Genomic DNA, 19,059 nt, shown 5'->3' with positions numbered 1-19,059 from the left:
ATTAGTTTACCCACCACTGATGTCAGACTCGCAGGCCTATAATTACCAGGCTTATTTTTGGAACCTTTTTTAAACAGTGGAACCACATGAGCCACCCTCCAATCCTCCGGCACCTCCCCCGTAGTCAGTGACATTTTAAATATTTCTGTTAGAGCCCCCGCTATTTCTACATGAACCTCCCTCAGGGTCCTAGGGAATATCTTGTCAGGACACAGAGATTTATCCACCTTTATTCTCCTTAAAATAGCCTCCTCATTGATCTGTATATTTTCCGTGACCTCACTACCAGTTTTCCCCACTTCACCTGATCAATATTCTTTTCCTTAGTGAATACTGAAAAAAAAAATCATTAACAATTTCCCCATCTCCTCTGACTCCTCACTGAACCAACCTCTCTGATCCTCAAGGGGCTCAAATTTATCCCTCACTATTCTTTTACTTTTAATGTACCTGTAGAAACCCTTTGAATTTATTTTTACCTTGCCTGTCAAAGCAGCCTCATCTCTCCTTTCAGCCTTTCTAATTTCTTTTTACACTCCATCTATTTCCCACTGTCTCTACCTGTTGTCCACATCCCTCTTCCTCCGAACCAAATTCGTAATATCCTTTGAAAACCAAGGCTCCCGATATTTTCTAACATTTCCTTTAATTCTTACAGGGACAGACCGACTCTGTACCCTCAAAATTTCCCCTTTGAATATCCTCCATTTATCTGTTACATCCTTCCCTGAAAATAAATTATCCCAATCCACACCTTCTAAATCCTTTCACATCACCTTGAAATTTGTCTTATTCCAAACAAGAATCTCAAACTTAGGCCTAGCCTGATCCTTCTCCATAATTAACCTAAAACTAATAGTATTATGATCACTCGACCCAATGTGTTCCCCAACGCAAACCTCTGTCACCTGGCCTATCTCGTCCAATACGGACCCCTCTAGTCGCTTCTTCTATGTATTGATTCAGAAAACTTTCCTGAACACATTTGACAAACTCCAACCCATCCAGCCCTTTTACAGGATGGGTGTCCCAGTCAATGTGTGGAAAGTTAAAATCTCCAACAATCACCACCTTATGTTTATTACACATATTTGCTAACTCCTTACAAATTTGCTCCTCTAATTCCTTCTGCCCATTAGAGGGTCTATAATAGACCCTCATTAGTGTTTCCACCCAAATAGCCTCACTGCACGAGCCCCCCAATCTATCCTGCCATAGCCCTGCTGTAATGTTTTCACTAACAAGCAATGCGACTCCTCCACCTTTGATCCCCCCCTGTTCTATCACTCCGAAAGCAAAGGAATCCTGGAAGATTTAGCTGTCAATCATGCCCCTCCTGCAACCAAGTTTCACTGATGGCTACAATATTATATTCCCCATGCTCTAAGTTTATCCACCTTTCTTACAATGCTCCTTACATTGAAATATATACACTTAAGAGAATATCTCCCACTTTTTCCACCCCCCCCTCCATTAACTTTAACATTCTGATTCCTCTTGCCCTTCAAATCTTGTTCTTCTACCCTAATCTCCGCACCCCTTTATGAATCCCACCCCCCTGACAAATGTTTAAACCCTCCCCAACAGCTCAAGCAAAACCCTCCCCACCATTGAGAACATCTGCAGGGGATACTGCCATTGGAGAGCAGCAGCAATCATCAAGGATCCACATCACCCAGCACATGCTCTGTGCTCGCTGCTGCCATCAGGAAAGACTCGCACCACCAGGTTCAGGAACAGCTGCACCCCCTCCACCATCAGACCCCTCAATGACAAACTCGATCAGGGATTCGTTTAAGGACTCTTATTGATTTTCACCTCACTGTATTGCCCAGTCAGTTGTTTACATTTCTCTACAGGTGTGCATTGTGTACAGTTTATTTTGCATCATCAGTAAGTGGTAACTCTGTCTGGCCCACAAAAGGAATCCCAGAGTTGTAATGTGATGTCATGTATGTATCTGACAATAAACCCCTGTTTAAGGAACGGCTGGCTCATTTCCAGCGAGCCTTCTTCAGGGTGAAACATAAAACACTTCAGATGCTGTGATTGTAGTAAAATCACATCAAAATGCTGGAGGAACTCGGCAGGTATTTTCAGCGCCCATAGGAGACAAAGATGTATTGCTGACATTTCGGGCCTGAGCCCTTCTTCAAGGACAAGGAGAATAAGACAGAAGCAGGAAATCTCAGAATTCAAACAAGGAGGAGGAATCCAGACCAAGAAAAGGTGTTAATTGGATATGATAAGGGACAAGGTAAGAATTTATCATGTTTGTGTGAATGGAAAGACAGAGATAGTGAAAAGTGGCTGTGGGGGGCGGAGGGGGGGGCAGTGGTGGAGGAAGAAGTGGTTGGGGGTGGTTTTAATGAAAACTAAGATCATTGTCAATGCCATCTGGTTGGAGAGGACCCAGTCGGAAGATGAGGTGTTGTTTATGGGTGGTCTCAGGTTGGCAGTGCATGAGACCATGTATAGACATTCAGCAATGGAATGGGATGGAGAATTGAAATGGGTGCCCACTGAAAGATCCACACTATTGCAGCGGACTGAGTGAAAATGCTCAATCTCCCGTTCTGTGTTCAGTCTCTCTGATGTAGAGGACACCACAGCGGGAGCACTGGATGCAGTCAACGACTCCTGCAGATTCACAAGTGAAATGGTGGAGAGGGAGGAGGTGCGGGCACAAGTGGAACATCTCCTGTGATCACTGGTATAGATCCCAAGGGGATGATTGGTAGGGAGGGATGAGTGGACAAGGGAGTCATGGAAGGAGTGGTGTCTGCGGAAGGTGGAGAGGGGAGGAGAGGAGATGTGTCTGGTGGTGGGATCTCGTAGTAGGTGGTGGAAATGTTGGAGGAGGATGTGTTGGATGTGGAGGCTGGTGGGGTGGTAGGTGAGGACAAGGGGAATCCTGTCCTTGCGGAGGGGACTAGGGCAGATGTGTGAGTAATGGAGGATGTGCGGGTGAGCGCTGAGTTGATAGTGGTAGAGGGAAAGCCATGTGGTTTGAAGAAGTAGGACATAGCTAATGATGTAGCATGGACATCCTCATCCTGGGTGCAGATGTGATGGAGACGGAGGTATTGAGAGAATGGAATGGAATCCTTACAGGGGACAGGGTGGGAAGAGGAGTAGTCGAGGTAGCTGAGGGAGTTGGTGGGTTTGTAGATGATGTCTGTTGAGAGTTGGTCTCCCGGGATGGAGGAGACAGAGAGATCGAGGAATGGGACAGTGTTGCTTGAGATGGACCATGTGAATTTGAAGTTGGGGTGGAAGTTGGCTGCGAAGTGGACAAAGCCAACGAGCTCATCATGGGTACATGAAGCAACCCCAAAGTAGTCATCGATCTAGCGGAGGAAGAGTTGAGGGGCCAGACCTGTGTAGATGAGTAGCATGGATTGGTCGGTGTAATCACCAAAAAGGTAGAGCTGGGGCACATGGGCTGCCCCTTTGACCTGGAGAGAGTGGGATGAGTCAAAGGAGAAATGATTGAATGAAGACAAGTTCTGCTTGGGGGTTGTGCGCTTTAAGACTGTCAGTATGGGGGATGGAGGGACATAGGGCGTGTTGAAGGGTCAGTATGGGGGAAGGAGGGACATAGGGCACGTTGAAGGGTCAGTATGGGGATGGAGGGACATCAGGCGTGTTGAAGGGTCAGTATGGGGGGGGGGTGGAGGGACATAGGGCATGTTGAAGGGTCAGTATGGGGGATGGAGGGACATAGGGCATGTTGAAAGGTCAGTATGGGGGATGGAGGGACATAGGACTTGTTGAAGGATCAGTATGGGAGTGGAGGGACATAGCGTGTTGAAGGTTCAGTATGGGGTGATGGAGGGACAGGGCGTGTTGAAGGGTCACTATGGGGGGTGGAGGGACATAGTGCGTGTTGAAGGGTCAGTATGAGGGGGATGGAGGGACATAGGGCGTGTTGAAGGGTCAGTATGAGGGGGATGGAGGGACATAGGGTGTGTTGAAGGGTCAGTATGAGGGGGATGGAGGGACATAGGGTGTGTTGAAGGGTCAGTATGAGGGGGGATGGAGGGACATCGGGCGTGTTGAAGGGTCAGTATGAGGGGGATGGAGGGACATCGGGCGTGTTGAAGGGTCAGTATGAGGGGGGATGGAGGGAAATAGCGTGTTGAAGGGTCAGTATGAGGGGGATGGAGGGACATCGGGCGTGTTGAAGGGTCAGTATGAGGGGGATGGAGGGACATAGGATGGAGGTGGGGAGGGATGGAGGGGGGGAGGGTTGGAGGGGGGGAGGGTTGGAGGGGGGGAGGGTTGGAGGGGGGAGGGTTGGAGGGGGGGAGGGTTGGAGGGGGGGAGGGTTGGAGGGGGGGAGGGTTGGAGGGGGGAGGGTTGGAGGGGGGGAGGGTTGGAGGGGGGGAGGGATGGAGGGGGGGAGGGATGGAGGGGGGGAGGGTTGGAGGGGGGGAGGGTTGGAGGGGGGGAGGGATGGTGGGGGGGAGGGATGGAGGGGGGGAGGGAGGGGGGGGGAGGGAGGGGGGGAGGGAGGGAGGGGGGGAGGGAGGGAGGGGGAGGGTTGGAGGGGGGGAGGGTTGGAGGGGGGGAGGGATGGAGGGGGGGAGGGAGGGGGGAGGGATGGAGGGGGGGAGGGAGGGGGGGGAGGGAGGGGGGGAGGGAGGGGGGGGGGGAGGGGGGGAGGGTTGGAGGGGGGAGGGATGGAGGGGGGGAGGGATGGAGGGGGGAGGGATGGAGGGGGGAGGGATGGAGGGGGGAGGGATGGAGGGGGGGGGGATGGAGGGGGGGAGGGATGGAGGGGGGGAGGGATGGAGGGGGGGAGGGATGGAGGGGGGGAGGGATGGAGGGGGGGAGGGATGGAGGGGGGAGGGATGGAGGGGGGAGGGATGGAGGGGGGGAGGGATGGAGGGGGGGAGGGATGGAGGGGGGGAGGGATGGAGGGTTTCTGGGCGGGGTCAGAGGCTTTGTAGGGAGGTGAGAAGTTGTGGCTCCTGTTACCTGTTTCGGGTTCAGGCCGGACACGTCTCTGGTAGATCTTGCTCTGTCTCCCATGGGCACCTCGGGGTGGGGGTGGGGGGTGGGGGGGCTCACTCCTGTCCACCGGACCTGGGCACCTCGGCGTCACTGATTGGCTGGCAGCCTGTCCGTCACAGTTGCCTGGCGACGCCACTCGTTCCCGCCCCTTGCGGCCTTCGTGACGGGAAGCCTCGTCTTTGCGGGATGACGGGCGGCCTCAGCGAGCAGCAGTTGCGCCGGATGGAAGAGAACCGCCAGAAAGCGCTGGCCCGGCGGGCCCAGAGGCTGCGGCATCGAGGCCTGAGTCCGCTACCTCCGGGCCCGGCCCAGGGCGGCTGCGGGGCCCAGGAGGAGGGGGCCCGGGACGTGGGGGCCCGGGAGGAGGGGGCCCGGGACGTGGGGGCCCAGGGCGGCTGCGGGGCCCGGGACGTGGGGGCCCGGGACGTGGGGGCCCAGGAGGAGGGGGCCCGGGACGTGGGGGCCCAGGGCGGCTGCGGGGCCCGGGACGTGGGGGCCCGGGACGTGGGGGCCCAGGAGGAGGGGGCCCGGGACGTGGGGGCCCAGGGCGGCTGCGGGGCCCGGGAGGTGGGGGCCCGGGAGGAGGGGGCCCGGGACGTGGGGGCCCGGGAGGAGGGGGCCCGGGACGTGGGGGCCCAGGAGGAGGGGGCCCGGGACGTGGGGGCCCAGGGCGGCTGCGGGGCCCAGGAGGAGGGGGCCCGGGGCGGCTGCGGGGCCCGGGGGGAGAGGCACCCGAGGGTGAGGCACCCGAGGGAGAGGCGTCAGAGGGAGAGGCGTCAGAGGGACAGGGCCAGGACAGGCTGTGGGGCCCTGGGGGAGGGGTCCCTGGACCAAGCTGGCACATTTGGTCCGGACAGGCTGCGATCAACTGAGGCAACAGCCTGGATCCAGGGTGGTCTCAACGGTAGATGCGTGCAGCATGGCCCACAGCGCTTCCGGGTGGAGGTCAGCTTCCACGAAGAGCTGCTGGCTCTCTTCCAGAGCATCCCAAGCAGGTGCTATGGTGAGAGCAGGGAGGGAACCTGGGGTGGGAGGGAGGGAGCCTGGGGTGGGATGTCATATACATATGTACTCTGACAATAATTTAGAACTAATTGCCTATAATTTCCCCAATGCGTAACCCTCCATTTTTCTCAGCTCCAAGCACCCACCTCTCTTGCTGTGAAGAAGTCACACTGTTCTTATTCTCTTAAAACTATGCCCACTTGTGTTAGCCATTTCAGCCCTGGGGAAAAGCCTCTGGCCATCCACACGATCAGTGCCTCCCATCATCTTGTTCTCCTCTATCTATTTTCCTCTCATTCTCTATCGCTCCAAGAAGGAAAGACCAAGTTTACTCAACCTATCCTCATAAGACATGCTCTCCAATCCAGACAGCCTCTGTGTAAATTCCTCTGCACTGTCTCTATAACATTCACATCCTTCCTATAGTGAAGTGACCAGAACGAAAGAGAATAATCCCTGTGGGGCCTTACTCAGGTTTTGCAGAGCTACAACATTACTTCACAGTTCTTGAACTCGACCCCACAGTTAATGAAGGCCAACACATCATACACCTTCTTGATAACACCATCAACCTGTGCAGCAGCTTTGAGTGCCTTGTGGACACGAACCCCAAAATCTCTCGGTTTGTCCACACTGGTTAGAGTTCTCCCATTAACATTGGATTCTGCTTTCAAATTCGACCTAATGAAATGAACCACTTCACACTTTTCTGGTATAAACTCCATTTGCCTCTTCTCAGCTCTGCATCCGATCAATGCACCTCTATAAAGTTTTGGCAACTCCCCAGTCTATCCACAACATCACCAATCTTCATGGCATTTACAAACTTACTGACCCACCCTTCCACTTCCTCATCCAGATAATTTATAAAATTCACAAAGAAGGGAGGTCCCAGAATATAAGGAATACCTATATGGATCGGCACAACATCAAGGCCCAAAGGGCCTATACTGTGCTGTAGTGCTCTAAGTTCTATGAGGCATGTGGATAAAGTGAATGCTCAGTTTTTTCCCCAAGGTAGACAATTCTTGAATTGGAGGGCATTGGCTTAAGGTAGGGGGGAAGGGAGATTTAAGAAGGACCCAAGATACTCGGCCCTTTCAAACCCCCAAGTAAAATGAGGTGAACTGGGTAATTTGCCTGCTTCGCACCCAAGTTGCATAGCAGTTAGAAACAGTCCAACCCAGGTAACCTCGTCAGAATCCAACCAGGTCAGTGAACCCAGTTAAACTTAACTAGGTCATCTCAACAGGCCATTTGAACAGGAAAATGGCCGACCCACTTATTCTGGTGACATCAGGGCCAGCGTGCGTGCATGCATCACTGGGCAGCCAGCATCTGAAGGTCTAGTAGTACTTCTCGTGAGTACGTGATGCGTCATTGTTGGAGCAGGATTCCTTGTAAATTGCCGAGTTGACAATTCAATGGGTCAACTCCCCCCCTGCGTTTTGAAAGGTGCTTCCAGCACCTTTGCCCCAGTAATCACACCTGGGTCCCCGGAGTGCTACCCAGGTGCTGAAATTTAAAAGGGACTACAATATTTTCCACTCTGACAGTGGTCTGTGTTTGGAATGATCTCCCAGAGTAAACTGCAGAAGAAGGCACAATGCTGAAATTCAAAAGACATTTGGACAGATAAGTGGATAGGAATGATGTGGGTCAATTGGCCAGAATGCCAAATTAGTCATCATGGGTGTTAGGCTGAAGGGCCTGTTCTGTATGACATTTAAAAATCACTATGCAGGTACTTGGATCAGAGGTCGAGAGAGATATGGGCCTATTGTGAGCAAATTGAATGGTGTAGATAGGCATCTTGATCTGAATGGTATGTGCTGTTTCTATGTTTTTTGTTAACGTGGAGTACCACTAGAATCTTTGCTTGTTCCTGTCAGCTTTATGTCATGGACGAGTTCCATTTCAGCCTCATGTATCTTCTAATTTTCCTGGTACCCTATTTCCTCTTCCCCAACAATCCCCCAGGTTCTCCTGGACCCAGCAAATCATTTGCAGTTTTGGTTGCCACTTATCTAAACTAAGGGACATTTAACCTATGAACGTGTCTTTGGGATGTGGGAAGAAAGCAGAGCATCTGGTGAAAATCCTTCTTGGTGAAAATTTGTTCTTGACTACAGTTTTTTGCACTGCCGATAAGTAGAAATTCTATCTGGCCCACCCACAGAGAAAATAATCTCATAGTTGTATGTGATGCCATTTATATACTCTGACCTCTGCTGAAGATCCAGCTGCGCTGGATGGGTCACGTCTCCAGAATGGAGGACCATCGCCTTCCCAAGATCGTATTATATGGCGAGCTCTCCACTGGCCACCGTGACAGAGGTGCACCAAAGAAAAGGTACAAGGACTGCCTAAAGAAATCTCTTGGTGCCTGCCACATTGACCACCGCCAGTGGGCTGATAACGCCTCAAACCGTGCATCTTGGCGCCTCACAGTTTGGCGGGCAGCAGCCTCCTTTGAAGAAGACCGCAGAGCCCACCTCACTGACAAAAGGCAAAGGAGGAAAAACCCAACACCCAACCCCAACCAACCAATTTTCCCTTGCAACCGCTGCAATCGTGTCTGCCTGTCCCGCATCGGACTGGTCAGCCACAAACGAGCCTGCAGCTGACGTGGACTTTTTTACCCCCTCCATAAATCTTCGTCCGCGAAGCCAAGCCAAAGAAATACTCTGACAATAAATCTGAACTTTGAAAACCTACGGAGTCATGGAAGGGATGTTTGAAGTCCACACAGACCACATCCAATGCCTGAATCAATCCTGGGTTTCTGGATTTGTGACTATCAGAACCAGTCACTGTGCAAACATTCCTATAAACCACCTTGCAACAATAAATCAAAAGAGTGCACGAAAAGTCAAAGTGAGGCAGAATCTGTGGTTCATTGATTATTCAGGAATCTAGTGGCAGTGGGGAAGAAGTTGTCTTTGTGCTACTGAGTGCTCGTCTTTACGTTCCTGAACCTTTTCCCCAAGGGTAGCAGAGAAGAGGATATGGCCTGGGTGGTGGGGGTCATTGAGGATAGAGGCTGCTTTCTTAATCCATCTACAAATGCCTTTTGTAGATGTGCTGCTCTCATACCAGCAGGCTCCTACCCAAGTTACATTATACTGATTCATCTGAGAAACTTTTTTGACAGTGCTGTGAAGTTGGAAGGTAAGTACGAGTCATGAGTGTTGGGATCACGTTTCCTTAAAATAAGGAGGCAGTCTGGTGTATTAGTTGGATTATCTTCTTGTTAAATTGCCCAAAATATGGGAAACACAAAACGTGTCATCTTGATTGACTGGTGATCAGGCTGTCATGTGCATTAACCATTTCCAGAGCTCTGTGGGAATTCTCATTCTTCATTGGTTTGTTTTCCAGCATTTTTTTGGTTTTGTTTTTCAATTCCAGATTTTTTTTGCTGGGGCTTCAGCTCATGTTCACCAACACTCAGAATTTGACAATGTCAACATAAATATCAGGATTTGTCTTCATTGTCATTGTTTAATTTCAGATCCAGTCACCAAGACGTGGAATTTCTCCCTGGTCGATTATGGCAACTTGAGTGAGTACTGGAGTCTTTTGGAATTTTGTAGTGTGGATGGAGATCATTCAGCCCATGACTGTAGTCACTCTCTAACAGTGACCCAAGTGAGCCCTTGTTTCCAGGGTATCACTTTGGCCAGACTTGCCACCTTTACAGAAAGTACTAGATCCCTTATTATTAATTTTTCCCTGTTATCTCGTTTTCATAAAATTTCCCTTTGGCTTCTTCATATACCTGCTCTTGCTCATGTGTTTGGATGTTCTGCAGTTATCGAGACTTGAGAATGCTGCTGCATTGGAGGAACTTAATCTATTGAGCACTATCTTTGGAGGCAATCTGATGCAGAACCTACACCCACTGAGTTCCACCTGCAATTTGTTTCTATTTCAGAGCATATCAAAAACAGTACATCTCAGTCCCAGCCCTTCAGCCCATAATGTTGTGCTGACCTTTGTTAACCTCCTCCTCAATCAGTCTAACCCTTCCCTCTCTTGCCTCATAACCTCCATTTCTCTTGCATTCATGTATCTATCTTTTTAAATATCCCTATTGTATCAGCTTCCATCACCACCCATTGAGGTGGACCACTCTGATTTGAAAAAAAAATCCTTTCACTGACATTTCACCCAAACTTTCCTCCATTTGCCTTAAACAGATATTCTCTGGCATTGGCCAACAAATTTTATGACATGTTCATGATAATACGTTCTGATTCTGATTGGCCATTGCTGTCCTGGGAAAACGGTGCTGACTGTCCCCTCTATGTCTCTCCGAATCGTATCCACCTTTATGTAGTCACCTCCAATCCTCTGTTGCCCCAGAGAAAAGCCTCAGCTCACTCACCCTTTTTTCATGAGCCATGTTCTTCAAGCCAGGTAGCATTCTGTTAAATTCTTTATCCTCTTTTTTATGATTTTCCAAACTTAAACAGCTATCAACTTTATCAGTTTCAATGTGAACAGCATTGACTACAGTTTACAGTTACAGACGGGGGAAGGGGAGACGGGGGAAGGGGAGACTGGGAGAGAGTTAATGGAAATGAAAGAAGTCTGTATTGATGCTCTGGTTGGAGACTGCCAAAACGGAATATAATTTGTCGGTGGCCTCAACTTGCCAGTACGTGAGGCCATGGACAGATATGTCAGTGTGACACTGGGGAATGGAATTAAAGTGGTTGGCCACTGGGCGTTCCCTTGCTACTACAGCAATCAGAACAAAGGTGATCCACAAAGCTATCTCCCAGGCTGCCTTCAGTCTCCTTGATGTAAAGGCCACATCAGAGCACCAGACCCCTTCAGATTCACAGGTGAAGTGTTGCTGGAAGTACTGTTTGGGATCCTGAATCATGGTGAAGGAGGAGGTGTAAAAGCAAGTGTAACACTTTTGTGGTCAAGGGTATAGATCCCAAGGCCCCGAATGGTGGAAGGTGATGAGGGAATCGTGGAGGGATCAAACCCGATAGAAAGTGGAGAAGGGAGGGATCCTGTTGTAGGTGCTGGAGAGAGCAGGGAATATAGAACCATAGAATATCATAGCACAGAAACAGGCCCCTTCAGCCCTTCTAGCCTGTGCCAACTAACCTAGTCCCACTGACCTGCACTCATTTCATAGCCCTCCATATCTCTGCATGTACTTGTCCAAATTCTTCTTAAATGTTAAAATTGAGCCTGCATCACCACTTCAGCTGGCAACTCGTACTACCCTCCCACCACTCTCTGAAGAATTTCCCCCTCATTTCACCCTTAACCCATGTCCTCTAGTTTGTATCTCACCTATCCTCAATGGAAAAACCCTAACTACATTTATTCTGTCTATTTCTCCCCCTCCCCCATAATTTTAAATATCTTTATCAAATCTCCCCTCATTCTTCTACGCTCCAGGGAATAAAGTCCTAACCTGTTTAACCTTTCCCTTTAACTCAGTTCCTGAAGTCCGGGCAACATCCGAGTAAATCATCTCTGCACTCTTTCAATCTTATTGATATCTTTCCTGTAGTTTGGTGATCAAAACTGCACACAATACTCCAAATTTTGCCTCACCAATGTCTTATACAATTTTACCATAACATCTAAACTCATAAACTCAATACTGATTTATAAAGGCCAATATGCTAAAAGCTTTCTTAACAGCCCTATCTACCTGTGACACCGCTTTCAGAGAATTATGTATCTGTATTCCAGATCCCTCTGTTCTGTCTCACTCCTCAGTGCTTGACCATTGTGTCCTTTCTTGGTTTGTCCTTCCAAAATGCGACACCTCACACTTGTCTGCATTAAATTCTATCTGCCATTTTGCAGTCCATTTTTCCAGCTCCCTCTGCAAGCTTTGAAAACCTTCTTTGCAGTCCATTTTTCCAGCTCCCTCTGCAAGCTTTGAAAACCTTCTTTGCTGTCCACAACGCCTCCAATCTTAGTGTCATCTGGAAACTTGCTGATCTAATTTACCACATTATCATCCAGATCATTGATATAGATGAGAAACAACAATGGTCCCAGGACTGATCCCTGAGGCACACCACTAGTCACAGGCCTCCAAAATGCGAAGCATCATCTACCATTACACTTTGGCTTGACATGTCCAGCAATTATCGAATTCATTTCACTACTTCACCATGAATACCTAGGGTCTGAACCTTCCTGACTAACCTTTGACCTTGTCAAAGGCCTTACTGAAGTCCATGTAGACAACATCCAGATCCTTTCCTTTGTCAAGTTTCCTGGTAACCTCAAAAACTCAAAATCCCCACCTTAGTAAAGTTTTCCTTTAAAGACCTAAGAGAGATGGGGGAATAGCTCTGCCTAATTTTAAATTTCATTATTGGGCATTCAATATACGAAAATCTTACATTTTGGTCCTTCTTTCATAATCACTTTGGATCATATCAGTGGACCTGAATTCCCCCCAAAATTTGTCTAATTTAGCACTTCTGGCTCTTCACTTCCATTTTCAACTAAATTAATAGATAATCCATTTATGAAATATTTTATGAGAATTTGGACACAGTTTAGAAAACATTTTGCATTTTATAATTATTCTCTTTCATGCCCTATCATATCCAATCACTTTTTTCAACCTTCTCAACATGATGCTACTTTTCAAAGATGGTACAGAGAGAGGATTCAAAGTTTTAAGGATCTGTTCATTGATGGATATTTTACATTAGTTGAGCAGTTTCTGCTAAATTTAACCTGCTCAAATCTAATTTTTCTTTTAGATATTTTCATGAATCACAACTATCAGATTTTATAAGAGAGCCTGAATCAAATTTTTTGAGTTTTTTTTAGTGTAACACCTTCTCATAAAGGTTTAATATCTATTATTTACGAGAAATTGTTACGTTTAAGTCAGACTTTGTTAGTTAGAATTAAACATGCTTGGGTACAGGATTTAAATTTGACTATCGGATGTGGATTGGGATACAATTTTTAAGTTGGTTAATAGCTCTTCATTATGTGCTCATCATTGCTTATTACAATTTAAAGTAGAACACAGAGCCCACATATCTACAGCTAAATTATCTCGTTTCTATTCAGATATGAGTCCCTTCTGTGACGGTTGTAAAAGTGGAGAAGTGTCATTAATTCATATGTTCTGGACTTGTCCTCGTCTAGAAAAATACTGGAGAGAGGTTTTTCATACTTTGTCAAAAAATTTTAACATAGATTTAATACTGAATCCTTTGGTGGCCTTCTTTGGCATAATGGTAGGGAATAATTCTTCTCTGTCATGCTATCTCTTTTGTCTCTCTTTTGGTGAGGCGCGCAATTCCACTAAAAGGGAAGGATGCTGCCTCACCTACTCGTGATCAGTGGTTGCAGGACATCATGTCCTGTTTGAATATGGAAAATATTCGTTATTCAATTAATAAAACAAATATAAGATTCCAGACATTATGGGGTCATTAATGACTCACTTTCTTACTTTACAACTTTATTGTCTCATTGTACCTTTTCAATTTTTTAAAACTTTTTTTTCTACCTTTGTTCTTCTTTTAATATTAATCACATATAGCATCTGGAATTACACTTAAATCATATTATTTTCAGCCAAGGTACACACCACATTTTATTCAAACAAATTGCTTTATATTAATATTTTATTCTTTATATATATATATATATATATACATACACACACACACATACACACACTACTTGGAATTATGGATATGATTTACAACTTATGTATGTTTTTGTTACATTGAATGTTTTATTAATTCTATATAATTATCCATATCCTTTTATTGATTTATCTGTATAAGTTCTGTATTAAAATTAATTAAATATTTTGTATCTTTTATTTGTTTTAAAAAACCATAATTACAATTATTAATAATAAATTGGAAAACACCCAATACGCCTCAAAGTTGAACTCAACTTTGCGAAAATGAAATTGTGCTTCAGCCTGTTAGAATCACAGTTCAGGCACAACTGTCCTGAAAGTTGGCAGCTTCACAGCAAAAGCTGCAGAGTCTGTTTGTCCAAAAATAAGTTTTTGGACTCGTTGAGGTCACCAATTGTGGCCACTGGAATCACAGTGGACATGATAAAATAACCACGCAAGGCGTTTTTTGAGTGAATCAAACAGATTTACACTTCAGAACCTGCACGACCTTTTAACAACCCAAATCACGCACCCGACACGCACTGATGTCATCACGCACTGAGGTCACATACCAAGTTTGATGCCGTCTGGGAGTTGTAGTGGCGCCATACCACTGCTATAGAAGTTGTAAACCTCCTAATTCAAACTTCCAGGTTAATTTTTTCTAGCCTTCTTCCCTTTCCATAAAAAATTCCTAATAATTGAATTCAAATCTTTTTAAAATTTCCGAGGCATACTATAAGAAATAGATTGAAAGAGATATTGAATCCTTGGAAAAATATTCATTTTAATGCAATCTACTCTACTCATTTAAGATATAGGTAAATCATTCCATCTATTTCAATCATCTTTAATTTTTTTAATTGAATAATAGTAAATAATTCAACGTATAAATTATCCAAATTTTAATCATTTTTAATCCCTCAATATTTAATTCCATTATCTGATCATCTAAAATGTACAAAATGTTTACATTGATTATAATCCCCATTATCCGATGGCATAATTTCACTTTTATTCCAATTAATTTTATGTTAATATTTCACCATATTCTCTCAATCTCATGTAAAGAATGGAAAGAATTCATAGGATCTGTTACATGAATCAACACATCATCAGCAAAAAAATTAACTTAAATTCCTCACCTTCTAACTTTAATTCTTTTAATATTAGTATCTTATTAATTGTGCTAAAGGTTCATTTGCTAAAACAAATAAAGCTGGAGATAATGGACATCCTTGTCTAGCCGATCTAGTCAACAGAAATCCTGAAGAAATTTGTCCATTAGTCACAACTTTAGCAGAAGGATTTTTATATAAAATTTTAACCCATTTAACAAATGTTGATCCAAATCCAAATTTTTCTAACACCCTAAATAAATAATTCCATTCTAATCTATCGAAATGTGGCGGCTCACCACAAGGCAGGCGAACTGGCCCCACTTGTAAGCCTCGCGGCGGGATAGCGGCCAAAATGGCACCAACGGGGGTTTTCCTTCCTTCCAGCATGGGGCTCAGAAACCCGCGCTGGGGAACTAAGTGATGCCCAGGTGACGTCAGCGCCCTCCAGCGCCGTTCTCAGCTAGTTCCGGGATGGGAGTATAAGTGTAGCCCAGCAGCCTGTAATAAACCAGTCTGCTCACTGAGCTCAACCCGTCTGGTGGTGTGTGCATTATTACTGGAGCAATGTAGCTGCCGCTACAATTGGTGAACCCAACGGGTTCAAATGTCTTTGAACCCATCATGAGCGAGCCTGGGATCAGCGCTATAGCCATGAAACTGCCTGAATTCTGGGTTCAGGAGCCGGAGACCCGGTTCGGCCACGCAGAGGCTCAGATTCACCTCCGCCACATTTCGTCCGACACGACCAAATTCTACCATGTGGTTGCTGCCCTGGACCAGGCCACCGCCAGACGCTTGCTGCACCTTGTTCAGCACCCACCCACTGTGGAGAAATACGAGACCATCAAACGAAGGCTCTCTGGGTCCCTTGGACTATCCAGACACCAGTGTGCCGCTCGGATGCTGCACCGCGATGCCCTGGGGGACAGGTCCCCGATGGAGCTGATGGACGAGATGCTCGCGTTCATGGGCAAGCACACCAACTGCCCACTCTTCGAGCGCATCTTCCTCGAACATATGCCTGGGGACATCCGGCCGCTGCTGGTTCAGGAGAGCTTCACCGACCCGAGGAAGGTCACCCAGAAGGCCCAAGAGCTATGGCTTGCCCAATTCCTGGAGGGTCCAGCAGGTCACAAGGCATGGGCACGACCACGCCAAGCCCGGCCCTAGCGCTGTGGTAGAGCACCTGGCCCCTGTAGGGGCCCCCATGTGCATAACCAAGGCCACAGCATCTGCTCCAGTCCTCTGCTTCTACCAGCAGCGCTGGAGAGCCAAGGCTTGGAAATGTGGTCAGCCCTGATCGTTCCAGGGAAATGACCAGGCCGGCCGCTGTTAATGTCTGCGGCGGCTGGCCAACGACACAGTCTCCTTTACCTGCGGGACCCAGTCAGCGGCCGGCGGTTCCTCGTTGACACTGGAGCCCAGATCAGCGTCATACCGGCCACGGCCATCGAGTCCAGGAACTGCCCTCGTGGAACTCCCCTCCGTGCGGCCAACGCAACGGTAATCCGGACGTATGGAGACAAGACAGTCCACTTCTAGATCGGCCAACGGAATTTTGCATGGAGGTTCACCGTATCGTCCCTCCCGACGGCCATCCTGGGTGCAGACGTCATCATTGCACACAGGCTTCTAGTGGACATTCGAGGTAGGCGCCTGGTGGACACCCGTACCTTCCAGGCCGTTCACCTCGATGCCTCCTGCTCAGAGCAACCGCAGATGGCCATGATCAGCACGCCTGATCCAGCGAATCCTGGACGAGTTCCCGACACTCCTCAAGCCACAGTTCTCTGCTGCCTCGCCGCACCACAGGGTATCGACAGTTCAAAGAAGCAACCGTTCCTGACCATTGCCACATCCCTGACATCCAAGACTTTAAGGCCAACCTGCATGGTGCGAGGGTTTTCTCCAAGGTTGACCTGGTGCGTGGATATCACCAGAACTCGGTGCACCCTGAGGACATACCCAAGATGGCCATCATCACCCCCTTTGGCTTGTTCGAATTCCTGCGCATGCCGTTCGGGCTCAAGAACGCTGCTCAGACCTTCCAGAGCCTCATGGACGCTGTTGGCAGGGACTTGGATTTCGTCTTTATTTATTTGGACGACATCCTCGTCGCCGTCAAGGACTGGGCACAATACAAGGCCCACCTACGTGCCCTTTTCTCCCGGCTGGCTGACTTCGGCCTTATCATCAACCCAGTGAAGTGCCAGTTTGGGAAAGAGCCAATGCAAATCCTGGGCCATACCATCGTGGGCGAAGGAGCCACACCCGCTGCTGCGAAGGTTGCCGCTATCAGGGAGTTCCACGCCCGGACAACCTCAAGGGGCTTCAGGAGTTCACGGGTATGGTCAACTTTTATAACCGCTTCATCCCGGGAGCTGCATGCATCGTGCAGCCGCTATTCGCCCTCATCGCGGCCAAACACAAGATGCTTGCTTGGAACCCAGAAGCTTGCGCCGTATTCGAGGCCACCAAGGACGCCCTCGCGAAGGCCACCATGCTCGCCCACCCGCACACTGACCTGCATATGGCACTCTCTGTTGATGCCTCTGCCACAGCTATCGGTGCCGTCCTGGAGCAGCAGGTGAATGCACATTGGAAGCCGCTGGCATTCTTCAGCCGCCTGCTCCACCCACCAGAACGCAAGTATAATGCCTTCAACTGCGAGTTACTGGGCATGTACCCAGTGCGGCATTTCTGCTATTTTTTGGAGGGGAGAACTTTTATCATCTTCACCAACCACAAACCCCTCACCCAGGCGCTCGTGATGGCAAAGGATCCCTGGTCGGCCCACCAGCAGCGTCACCTCTCCTTCGTGGCGGAGTTTACCACCAACATTTGGCACAAGGTGGGGAAGGACAATGTGGTTGCCAACGCACTCTTGCGACCGGCCATCTGCGTGCTGATATCCGGTTTCGACTTAGACCAGCTCGTCCGGGACCAGGAATCTGATGAGGAGATAAGGGCCTTCAAGACCGCCATCACAGGCCTGCGGTTCCGAGACCTCCTGACTCCGAGCAGCGAAGGCACCATCCTGTGCGATATCTCCTTGGGCACCACACGGGCAGTAGTTCCCCAGCAATGGTGCAGGCAGGTCTTCCGTCACATCCACGACCTTTCACATCCGTCCATCAGGTCCACGGTCCGGATGGTGGGAGAACGGTTCGTATGGCATGGGCTGCGGAAGCAGATCGCGGGCTGGGCCAGAACATGCACCCATTGCCAGACGTCGAAGGTGCACAGGCACACCAGGGCACTCGTACAGGAGTTTGAGCATGTCCGGTAATGGTTCAGCCACATTCACGTGGACATCGTCAGGCCCTTACCCATTTCCTGGGGCAACCCATTAACTGTTTACGGTGGTGGACCGCACCACTCACTGGCCCGAGGCGATCCCGATGCCAGACGCCTCCACCGACTCCTGCTCCCGAGCACTGTTGCATGGTTGGGTTGCCCGGTTTGACGTACCGGGTCATCTCACCAGCGATCGGGGTGCACTGTTCTCATCTGAGCTCTGGGCACAGCTCGCCAACAGGTTGGGGATCCAGCTACCCCGCACTACAGCCTACCACCCGCAGGCCAATGGACTGGTCAAAAATCTGCACCACCACCTTAAGTCGGCGCTCATGGCCCACCTCACTGGTCCCAATTGGGCAGACGAACTGCCTTGGGTGCTCCTGGTCATCTGCTCCACTCCTAAGGAAGATCTTCAGGCGTCATCAGCTGAGCTGGTCTACGGTGCACCACTGGTACTACCTGGTGAGTTCGTCAACGCACCTCACAATCCCCAGCGGTCGCCGCACGAACTATTTTGTCACCTCGGGGCACACTTGGAATTGTTCGAACCTCCACTGCCACCCAGGCATGGCATCCCCCCCGTCTCACATTCCCAGTGAACTCCTTTCTACGGAGTATGTTTACGTTCGGCGGGGCCCGACCATGGGACCTCTGCAGCGACCGTATGCAGGGCCGTACAGAGTTGTACAGTGTTCCGGCTCGACGTTCACGCTGGACATTGGCGGCAGGCGAGAGCTGTTTACCATGGACGGGCTAAAGCCAGCGCACCTCGATCCCAATGAGCCCGTGGTCGTTGCTCAGCCCAAGAAGCGAGGCTACCCAGCAAAAAAGGACATTGGTGTCGGTTCTGGGGGGGGGGGGGCTATGTGGCGGCTCACCACGAGGCAGGCGAACCAGTCCCACTTGTAAGCCACGTGGCGGGGCAGTCGACCAAAATGGCGCCATCGGGGGTTTCCCTTCCTT

The 19,059-nt window shown here is 48.9% G+C and overlaps 2 protein-coding genes across 10 annotated transcripts in view; one reads left to right on the top strand and one right to left on the bottom strand.

Moving 5' to 3' along the window:
- LOC138762327 (E3 ubiquitin-protein ligase MARCHF4-like) overlaps positions 1 to 5,446 on the bottom strand; it is a 35,155-nt gene extending 29,709 nt beyond the window's left edge. Inside the window, exon 1 of the mRNA XM_069936094.1 lies at positions 4,984 to 5,446. Within this exon, the coding sequence (XP_069792195.1) occupies positions 4,984 to 5,037 (54 nt within the window). The 5' untranslated portion in view covers positions 5,038 to 5,446. The remainder of the gene's footprint in view (positions 1 to 4,983) is intronic.
- smarcal1 (SWI/SNF related, matrix associated, actin dependent regulator of chromatin, subfamily a-like 1) overlaps positions 5,143 to 19,059 on the top strand; it is a 104,044-nt gene continuing 90,127 nt past the window's right edge. For 3 of the 9 annotated variants that reach the window (XR_011356882.1, XM_069936091.1, XM_069936092.1), the window contains exons 1-2: positions 5,145 to 6,022; positions 9,539 to 9,589. Coding sequence is in view for 8 of the 9 variants with exons in the window: in XM_069936091.1 (XP_069792192.1) it covers positions 5,206 to 6,022; positions 9,539 to 9,589 (868 nt within the window). In the remaining variant the exon portion in view is untranslated. Of the gene's footprint in view, positions 6,023 to 9,538; positions 9,590 to 19,059 lie in introns of all 9 variants that reach the window. The other 6 variants (XM_069936093.1, XM_069936090.1, XM_069936086.1 and 3 more) reach the window with 4 other exon arrangements.

Source organism: Narcine bancroftii, chromosome 4 (genome assembly GCF_036971445.1).
Source record: "Narcine bancroftii isolate sNarBan1 chromosome 4, sNarBan1.hap1, whole genome shotgun sequence".
NCBI classification, from domain to species: Eukaryota; Metazoa; Chordata; class Chondrichthyes; order Torpediniformes; family Narcinidae; genus Narcine; species Narcine bancroftii.
This window is presented reverse-complemented; position numbering and strand designations above follow the sequence as displayed.